The sequence below is a fragment of the Asparagus officinalis genome, chromosome 1 (genome assembly GCF_001876935.1).
Source record: "Asparagus officinalis chromosome 1, Aspof.V1, whole genome shotgun sequence".
NCBI classification, from domain to species: Eukaryota; Viridiplantae; Streptophyta; class Magnoliopsida; order Asparagales; family Asparagaceae; genus Asparagus; species Asparagus officinalis.
This window is the reverse complement of record NC_033794.1, coordinates 27,634,030-27,644,036: the sequence shown is the minus strand read 5'-3', so window position 1 is coordinate 27,644,036 and position 10,007 is coordinate 27,634,030. Positions and strand designations below refer to the sequence as shown.

The 10,007-nt window shown below is 37.9% G+C and overlaps 2 protein-coding genes across 3 annotated transcripts; both read left to right on the top strand.

The window, feature by feature from the left end:
• Nucleotides 12–1,520, top strand: LOC109821993 (pentatricopeptide repeat-containing protein At5g66520-like). Its single transcript, XM_020388149.1, has one exon. The coding sequence runs from the start codon at nt 127–129 to the stop codon at nt 1,435–1,437; it is 1,311 nt and encodes a 436-aa protein (XP_020243738.1). The 5' UTR covers nt 12–126; the 3' UTR covers nt 1,438–1,520.
• Nucleotides 1,861–8,932, top strand: LOC109821975 (cytochrome P450 704C1-like). Of its 2 annotated transcripts, none has more exons than XM_020388131.1 (6): nt 1,861–5,670; nt 5,755–5,970; nt 6,053–6,337; nt 6,421–6,759; nt 7,463–7,663; nt 8,565–8,932. In XM_020388131.1, exons 1-6 carry the CDS (start codon nt 5,329–5,331, stop codon nt 8,748–8,750), a joined length of 1,569 nt encoding a protein of 522 aa, XP_020243720.1. In that variant the 5' UTR covers nt 1,861–5,328; the 3' UTR covers nt 8,751–8,932. The 2 variants fall into 2 exon arrangements, with proteins under 2 accessions (XP_020243720.1, XP_020243728.1); XM_020388139.1 differs by having other exon boundaries at nt 5,615–5,670; nt 5,777–5,970.

The window sequence follows — 10,007 nt, the reverse complement described above, 5'->3', positions numbered from 1 at the left end:
CAGCTCCAACAAATCCTCTCCCAAATCCTCACCTCTCCCCATCTCTCCTCTCTCTCCTCTTACAACTCCCTCATCAAATCCCTCTGCAACGAATCCCTCAACAAGCCCGTTTCCCTCTACACCCACATGCTGGCCTCTCGGCTTCTCCCCGATCACCTCACCTTCCCTTTCCTCCTCAAATCCTGCTCCCTTCACCATGCCCACGTCACCGGCCGAGCCCTTCACTCTCACATTTTCAGGCTGGGCTTTGTTGCAGACGTCTATATCAACAACTCTCTTGTGTTTATGTACTCTGCTTGTGGTCAGGTTGAGCTTGCGCGGAGGGTGTTCGAAGAAATGCCCGAAAGAGATGTCATTTCGGAGAACTCGATGCTGGGTGGGTACTTGAAGTGTGGGGATCTGGATGATGCACTGGTTTTTTTTCGGGGGATGGAGATGAGGAATGTGAGGACCTGGAATTCTATTATTGCAGGGTTTGTTAGGGGAGGGAGGTGTGGAGAGGCCTTGGATTTGTTTAATGAGATGCGTGGAGGGTTTGTGAAACCCGATAAGATTACAGTTGCGAGTGTTGTTTCGGCTTGTGCTTCGCTTGGAGCATTGGATATGGGGAAATGGGTTCATGGGTACTTGAGAAGGGAAAGGCTGGAGTTTGATTTGGTGATAGGGACATCTTTAATTGATATGTATGGGAAATGTGGGTCTATAGAGAGGGCATTTGAGGTTTTTAGGGAAATGCCTAAGAGGGATGTTCAAGCTTGGACTGTGATGATTTCAGTTCTTGCTATCCATGGCCGTGGAGAAGAAGCTTTCGTTCTATTGGAAGAAATGGAGAAGACTGGTATGAGGCCCAATAATGTGACGTTTGGAGCTCTATTGAGTGCTTGTGCTCACTCTGGCACGGTTGATAAAGGACGGTGGTGCTTTGATGTGATGAGAAGAGTTTACTCAATTGAGCCCCAATTGCAGCACTATGCATGCATGGTTGATTTGCTTGGTCGAGCTGGCCTTTTTGAAGAGGCCGAAATGCTTATTGCATCTATGCCAATGAAGCCTGACGTGTTCGTTTGGGGAGCATTGCTGGGTGCCTGTAGGATGCATGGAAATGTTGAATTGGGGGAAAAAATTGCTGGATGTCTTATTTCAATGGATCCTCTCAATCATGCTTACTTTATTATTCTATCCGACATTTATGCGAATGCTAAAAGATTTGAGGATGTCAAAAGAATCCGTGATTTTATGGAGGATCAGGGCATCATGAAGACATCACCTGGACATAGCTTGATTGAAATTGATGGCCAAGTGTATGAATTTTCCAGAAGAAGCGTAAAGGAGGAGTTAATGAAGGAAATAGAGTGGGTTTTGATCGGGATTAATGTTGAACTAATGTGGACTGGTTATGTGCCAGATGACGATATGGAACTGTTTCTGACCGCATAAAAATTATTGATAACATTAACCATTTGCTTCTGATGTTGACTTGCTCCCTCTCTGTTATTTGATAAAGGGTTCTTTGTGATGAACATAATGAAGGTTGCAGTGTTTACGGAAGAGTGAATGTGATCTATGAGGGAGGTAAGTTTTGAAATCATGATATCATACTAACGGATCCTAGTTTTCACTTCCAGCAAATAGCCTTTATGATAACTCAATGTTTTTGTGATGCGACAACTACTTAGGAGTGGCTGCTCCTTTCTTATTCACTTCGATAATGCAGTTATACTACAGACAGAAGGTACATTCAAGATTTCAAGTTTTGAAATCTTGAAATCTCTGTTATTTGAAACCGTATGAAATGATGTCGCTCCTTTCTTATTCACTTCGATAATGCAGTTAAACTACAGACAGAAGGTACATTCTCCTGCATACAAAAGCTTATGTATAGCATGTTATTTTAATTTAAACTGCCAACCACTGGGGAAAATATTATTTTGACATGTTTATTTTTCGTTTCAAGTTTCTCCATTACTACCGAGTATTTGACGACGCCTGTTGCGGGCATTAAAATTCAAGGTTCTACTACTATCTCTAATGGGAGGAGTATTGAATCTCTTTAGCTGTTAGAAGGTAGTTTAGAATAATGCCCCTCAAGAAGATTCCATATCATCATAGTAAAGAACTATCTTTATAACAGAACCTACACATACTCGATGTGCAAAATTATTTAACCCTCTTTATGTGAGAATCTTGAAGCTCCATGATGAAACTTTGGATTTTGCAATTGGGGAAAAATCCTTAACATCTGCGAAGATAGTAGAGAAATTCAAAGAAAGAAGAGACTAGGAGGAAAAAGCACGCGGGATAGATGGCAATATTGAATCACGGATATCAAAACATATAGTTAGTTCAGTCGTTGTCCCTTTGGACAAACCCAAGGTTCAATTTTTTTTTTTTTTTTGTCTTTTTGTCTAATTCTTGTTTAAAGCTTATGGTGTGATTTTGTGAGGAGGCGGCAGCTTCCAAGGGTCTGGTTCAAATTGGAAAAAAAGAAGTATGAAAGAAAGAAATTATTGCCCTTCCCTGTAATTCTTCTCCAATATCTAGCTTGACAAACTATTAAATTCCTGCACCAATTTCGAGTATATATTCCTTAAAGGTGTCGTATATCATCTAAATTCTGAACGCCTGGGTAATGTGCCGACTACAACGATTACATTTTTTCCATGGGAAGCTTCATCTGGAATCGCCTTTGTTAGCAATGGATCTTGTACAGTTAAAATTATAACTGAAAATATTCTTCATTTGCAGTAGGAAGGTCTACCAAATTAAAGAATAATCATTATATTCTTCAATAAAGAAATAATTTTTCCAAATATTTACGGTAGGCATTAGTCACAAAAGTTTGTTACTCCCTGACTTATAGGATGATTAGAATGGATAGCTAACCATGAAAAAAATCCAAGGAAAATTTTGAAAATTCATCGCTAAATTCAGTGACTTGAGCAGGTAGAAGGGTGTGAAACAGGGAACGTCATACACAGGAAAAAATGAAGATTTAGAGAGTTTAAGAGAGACTTCGTTTCCCGTCTTGGAAAGCGGAAGGTGTGGGAATGATTGCCTTTTACCTATTTACTTGTCAACGGAACCATATGACATTTAATAGAAATCTCTAAAAATAGGAATCAATCTACTGTGACTCTCAAAAGGGTCTAATTTGTAGTAAGTAGTTATGTTATAAAATGAGTTGGATTTTGTGATAAATATTTTGCTACGTTCAGGTTGTAGGACATAGTTTGTTAGATATCTGAAACATGATTTTGGCTGTGTTTATCACAACCAGTGACTTCTTTTGCAGTCATGATGAAATTAGACATTCATGAGCAATTATTTATGAGACCACATTATGATATTATGATCTTGTTTTTGCTCATGTTTTACTGTGAATGCATAATTTATGACATCGGCAACAACATCCCAATGCACATCATGGCTGAGAACTTTCTTTCTCATAGAATCAATACCGAAGAGCTTCATGTGATCATATTATTGCATACACAATCATGGATTCATCTTCCAGAGGAGTAAGACTGACTACATGCAAAAAAAATTTCCACCATTTAAAGAGCTGTTTGCGGTAGAATTATAAAAATTTGATGTCAGTGATTCTTATCCTGGTGATAACCAATATTGGCGGAATATCAATGTTAGAATATGACGCCGTGTGTAACTTGTTTGAAGAACAAAGGGTGACTGCTGCTTTGAAATGACTTGATGGTCAATGACACGATAAAGAAAAGCCTGGAGCAAAATATCCTGTAATATCCAGTTCTTGACATTTTGAGGGTAAGCCATATCGTGGGTGATTAAAACTCAATTATGAATTTCAGAAGACCAATAGCCAGATATGATTTTGTTGGGACTTTATCCAGATATTCACTTCCTGTGGCACATTTAGCTGAGAATTTTGTCATTTCCTGCCAGAATTAAATACCTCTCCTGTCACAAAGTTATACTTCACAGCAAGATAAGGACTCTGTCGGCTTTCCATTATCCCAAAAGTTTCCCCATTAACAAAGATTTCAAATTTTTGAATAAAATATATCAAATACAGATAATAGATAAGAGACCAGGAGAGATTAATTTCTGTGACTAGTCAATAATTATAAATTATATTCATATGCGAAGTGTAGCTAAGCTCATGTGTCAGGATTTATAGTTTTATTTCATATGCAAGCTCTTTGTATCTAAGGATACGCTTTGTTTCAAATCCAACTTTTCCAATCAAGTGTATGTTTAAAAATTTTTAGTATGTCTTCTGAAACATAGTAGGACGGAAACTATTCTGCATTCATTTTTAACAGTCACATGTAGACAATGTGTGATACCATCGCATAAACAGGCAGGGCTGGACAGAGTTTGCACTCCACATACATATTATGGCTTAGCAGTAAATAATAAAATAGTAGGATTGTATTTGTTTGTAGCTTGGAAATTAGTCTTTCACATGGTGAAAATATCACATGCTAATTGTCAAGATTTCAATTATTTCTTTTCTGTTAATGTAATATGATTGCCATTATTATTGTTAGATAGTCCTTAACTGAGGGAATACTGAGACAGCCATATGCATATAGAATGATAGACTGGGCTGTGACTTTCAAGACTGCTAAATCGTTATCACTAAAAGCTAGACAAGTCAAGACATTAATTTTTTTTTGGGTCAAGGTGTCAGTTTTGTGCAAAGCTTGGGAAAGAGAAATTCATTTGTTTAAATTTGGGGATTTCTTAAACCAGAAAACTACAAGTTAGGATCGATTGTAACTGAAAGCTAAAAATCTTTGGGCAAAACCAAAAAAGAGACTGATTGGGAACCAAGGAAAGATGAAAGCAACATTCAAATGAAACAGACCTTAACTATGGATACCATTCTCTGCTTCTTTGTCCTTATCTCATGAAATTATAAACATCACAGTCAGTGTGACTTAAAAGATACATCACAACAAGAGGATACATTTCTATGATATTCTCATCAATCTGGCTAAAAGAGAACAAAAAATTAATTTTTTTTAGTATTTGGATGGTGTGATAATACATAGAAATATGTATAATGTATGGGTTTTTAAAAAGGTCCTCTTTGTATTCTTAAAAGATTTACCAGAGTTATAGTCTTCTAGAAGAATATTTAAAAATAAAAAGCCCCATGAGTCCAACTTACCAATCCACCTTGAATATAGAACTAGTTGCTGACACTTGATAACATCTCACATATTGCTAATCTCAAGATGAGAATGCTAGTGTCGTCCGCCCTTCAATCAGAATGATCCAAGTCACTACTCTTTAGACTGCAAATAAACCACTTCATAATCACATCCTTCATCAGAACTGACTATCATGGAGTTCCACGTCTCATATATTGTTACATACATATGCTTCTCTTTAATCTTTGTTCTCTCCATAGTTATCCTCATCATCATTCTCTTTGTGGCAGGCTCCATTACTGCCATCCTTGTGTTTTTTGTCAAAGAATCCATTCAGAAGGAAGGCAGAGCCCCAATCGCAGGAACTGACTTTCATCAGCTTATCTATTTTGACACTCTCTTTGATTACCAAACTGACATTGCTAGAAAGCACCAGACATATCGCCTCCTCAAGCCCTCTTTTAGCGATATGTACACCATTGCCCCTGCCAATGTAGAGCATGTTCTGAAAACAAACTTCTCCAAATACAGCAAGGTGTATATATCTACAAAATTTCACAGCATTTAGTTTTCTTGTTCAGGTTAGAAAGCCTATATAATTTATCTTATGTTGATTCAGGGGCAATTTAATTATAATGTAGTGAAAGACCTCTTAGGTGATGGGATATTTGCAGTTGATGGGGATAAATGGCGTCAGCAAAGAAAGCTAGCCAGCTATGAGTTCTCTACTAAAGTTCTTCGAGAATTCAGCAGTGATGTGTTTCGAGCAACTGGGGTCAAGCTTGCCAATAAAGTTGGAGAGGCAGCAAACTCAGCTGCTCCTTTTGATATGCAGGTTTGTTTCTTTTTCATGTCCGTAAAAACAATAATAAGGCGAGATATAGAAGGGTCTCAAACAAAAATCCTACATTTTGCAGGATGTTTTGATGAAGGCGACCCTAGATTCAATCTTTAAGGTGGGATTTGGTGTTGAGCTGAACACACTCTCTGGCTCAGATGAGTTTGGATCTTGTTTCAGCAAGGCATTCGATGAATCTAACTACATCGTGTTCCGAAGATATGTTGACATCTTCTGGGAAACCAAGAAATATTTCAACATTGGATTGGAGGCCAAGCTCAAGAAGAACATCCAAGTGATTGATGACTTTGTGTTTCAATTAATTCGCCACAAGAGGGAGCAGATAAAGTGTGGAGTAAAAGAGGTAAGGGTTCCTAACTTTTCAATCTATATATACCAAAGTTAAGAACATGAAATTTCACTCTTTTTTTTAATGGGTGTTTGAAGAAAGCTAAGGAAAACATACTGTCAAGGTTCATACTTGCAAGCCAGGAGCAACCAGAGGCAATCACTGATCAGTATCTAAGAGATATAATTCTCAACTTCTTGATCGCTGGCAAGGACACATCTGCCAACACCCTTTCCTGGTTCTTCTACAGAGTGTGTAAGAACCCCTTAGTTCAGGAGAAAATTGTTGATGAGATCAAACATGCAACAGGATTTAAGGGATTAGGAGCTGAATTCAGAGATTTTGCAATGAGCTTAACCGAAAATGTCATTGACAAGATGCATTATCTCCATGCCGCACTCACAGAAACTCTCCGTCTGTATCCTGCAGTTCCCGTGGTAATAACCTTTGATCTCCATCAGCAAGTTAACTATTGTAATTTATGCACATCCCCATGCCACTGGCTATAATATTCTTAGCCTTATGTATTTTGATTTTAATATAACAGTGTTTATTGTTGCATTTCTGTAATTGATTTTTTAAATCTGTATGAATTTTACGTATTTATGTCATCTTATTGTATGGAACATACTTCATTCGTTTCCACTGTGACACTTATAAGTTTGGTTGATTTGACTGCAATTTTATCTTCAAATTAGTATCGTTGTTGGGCAATTACCAAATTGACATTTTTTAAGGACCCTGTTTACACAATGATATTTTTTTTCTTTCACCAGTGACATTATGGTATCAACATCGAAATTAATACCAATGTGGTTATTTTTTTCTCTATAAAAAATACCAAAATGTTTATTTTTCCTATATAAAATAATACCAAATTGACGTCTAATGTTGATATTAAGACCATAATGTTGCCAGTGAAAGAAAAAACACTATAGTGTGAAAAAACGGTAATTTAGCCCTTTTTTGTGATACGTAACTGCACAGCAAGCTTGACACATTGGTCCGTATGTCGCCATTGTCACCCACATCAGTGTATTCAGGGGGTTTGGGGGCATGACATTGATAGTAACAAATTTTCACACAATAGGATTTTAAAACTTGGTATGTTATTCTGATAACTTGCTTGTTCTGTGATAGGATGGGAAGGTTGCAGATGAGGATGATGTTCTTCCTGATGGCTTCAAGGTTAAGAAAGGAGATGGAGTTTACTATCTGGCCTATTCTATGGGAAGGATGATATCTTTGTGGGGCGAAGATGCTGAGGACTATAGGCCAGAGCGTTGGCTTGATAATGGCTCTTTCAAGCCAGAAAGCCCATTCAAATTCGTGGCATTTAATGTAAGCTTCCTATTTCCGTAAATCTCAATGGATTCTGATGTTCCCGTAGCATCTAGGCAGTGGAGAGTTCCTTTCTTCAATCCAAATTGTTCACTATTAGGTGGACATTTATAATTTTTTAGGAGTAAAGAATGAGAATACCTATAATTAACAATTATAATATATTTTGAATGAATTATAAGTGTTGCATAAATAATCTTTTTCATCATACCTCTACTTTTTCATCTCTCATACCTACACCCTACTGCTTATTATTCTCTTTACATTAAGTTTCATGTCCCCTTCCAAACTTCTAATCTACGTGATTCTCTAATTATTTCTTATATCTCCAAACTTGTTTTATTTGCTCTCATATATAGCAAATATATGTAGTATTTTTGCTCCTGCCAATTCACTTCTCATTTGAAGATACGAGCAAGCAAAAAAGAGTTTAAATATGAAAAAAAATTCAGAGAACATTGACAATTTGATATTTATGTAAATATTATGTTAGACACCCAATTTCTTGCTAAAAATCATTACTATTTCACTTTTATAAAAAATGTTTGTGGTTTGCCCCAAATTACTTAAATTTAAAGTTGTTTACATTTGGTTGCTGCCTTTATACTTTTATCTTGTATCCCATCATTTATATGATACATCTCTCCTTTATTAGTCCTTTAACATATTCCTATACATCCTAGCTGTCATTTTGGTAGATATACCTTGAATTGCCTTTATCCGTATTCTTTTAGGAAACATTCAAAATTTAGCCCTTGAGATACAAGTATAGATACCGCGATTTAATTATTAATTTTTCACTAAAACCAACTCGTTTGCTCGCCCCCCCCCGCCCCACCCCCACCACAAATCTTCTAATATTTGTATTCTATTTTCAATCTCTTTTGTTTTTTCCTCTCAGGCTGGTCCAAGGATTTGCTTGGGAAAGGAATTTGCATATCGACAGATGAAAATTCTGGCTGCAATGCTCCTCTATTTCTTTAAATTCAAGCTCGAGGATGAGTCTATGACGGCAACTTATAGAGTTATGTTCACTCTCCATATAGCTAAAGGCCTTCCTCTCCTTGCATTTCATAGGTGCAACTAAAGAAATCGTGACTTAAATTTCTCGCTTTGTGAATGGATGTAGTTCCTTCCCGTCCTCTTTTCTTTTCATTGTGTGGTCCTTTTTTTTTTAAAATCGGTATTGTCTAAGTGTACCTACTGCTGCTTTTCTGTCGTAGAAATACTTCTTGTATATTTTTGGGTTTATTAGTGGAATATGGAGGGTAGTTGCTCACCTTTGTACTAAGGAAATGTGGCTTTATCTCGGATATTTTGTTTGCTTACTGTGTTCTCTACGTAATTGTTTTCCATGCATGTGGATAAGGGAAACTTGCTGTCACTAGTACAAATAGGGGCAGCTCCAACGGGTGGTAGGAACCGTTGGGGCTAGTTTTATCAGCACTAATCGTTTCCCCCATTGGGGTGATGTAGTTTTTGCCACAAAAAATCGGAGGGAGCCCGCCCCGCCCTCAAATTTTATTTTCCCCAAAAATGTTCGATCTCTCTCCCTCTCTGGTTCCCTCCCTCTCTCTCTCTCTCCAAAACCAACACTGCCCTCCTCTTCTTGTTGTCGTCGGAGCTCTATCTCCGCCTCCTCCTTTAGTCGTCGTTGTTGCAGCTCTCTCGCCGCCGCCTCCTCTCCCCAAAAAATCCTAATTCGTCATCTTCTGCTCGATTGGACATTGCTGTTGCCGCCACTCGAAGCTCTGTCGCTCCCTCCTCCTCTTCGGTGAAAACCCTAACCTGATCCCCTACCCTCCTTTTCCCTCAAAAACCTAATCACCACTTTGGCCTTCTCCTCCTCCTGCAGCTGGTTTTCGGCCAGCTTTGCTCGCCACTCCTCCGCCGCTGCTACCATTTGTCCTCCTCTACATTGGAAGGTATGTGAGTCTATTTCCCTTATTTGTTTCCCTTATTTGGCGTAAGAGCTTTACTGCTATTTGACTTTATTTTGTTGTTTAGGATCATCGAGTGGTGGGAAAATAAAGATTGGCATAAATGGTATGTTCACTCTTTATTGTTATCCATTTGGACTTTGGAAGCAATCAATCTTGTCTATACCTTAAGACTGAAATTGTAGGTCACTTGAATGCCGTATTTATAAGCTAAGCATGTAACAAGAGTTGATTTGTGCAAGTTTTTGTCGCATTATTAGGAGGTTGGTCTTGTGCATAGCCGCGTATGGGTCTCAACAAAAAGACCAAGACCACCGCCGTCGCCATTGTGGGCACCACCCCTCTCTATGAAACTCTCATTGCCAAGTTCAACCAGACCCCTGCCTTTGTGTAAGTTCCTTGTG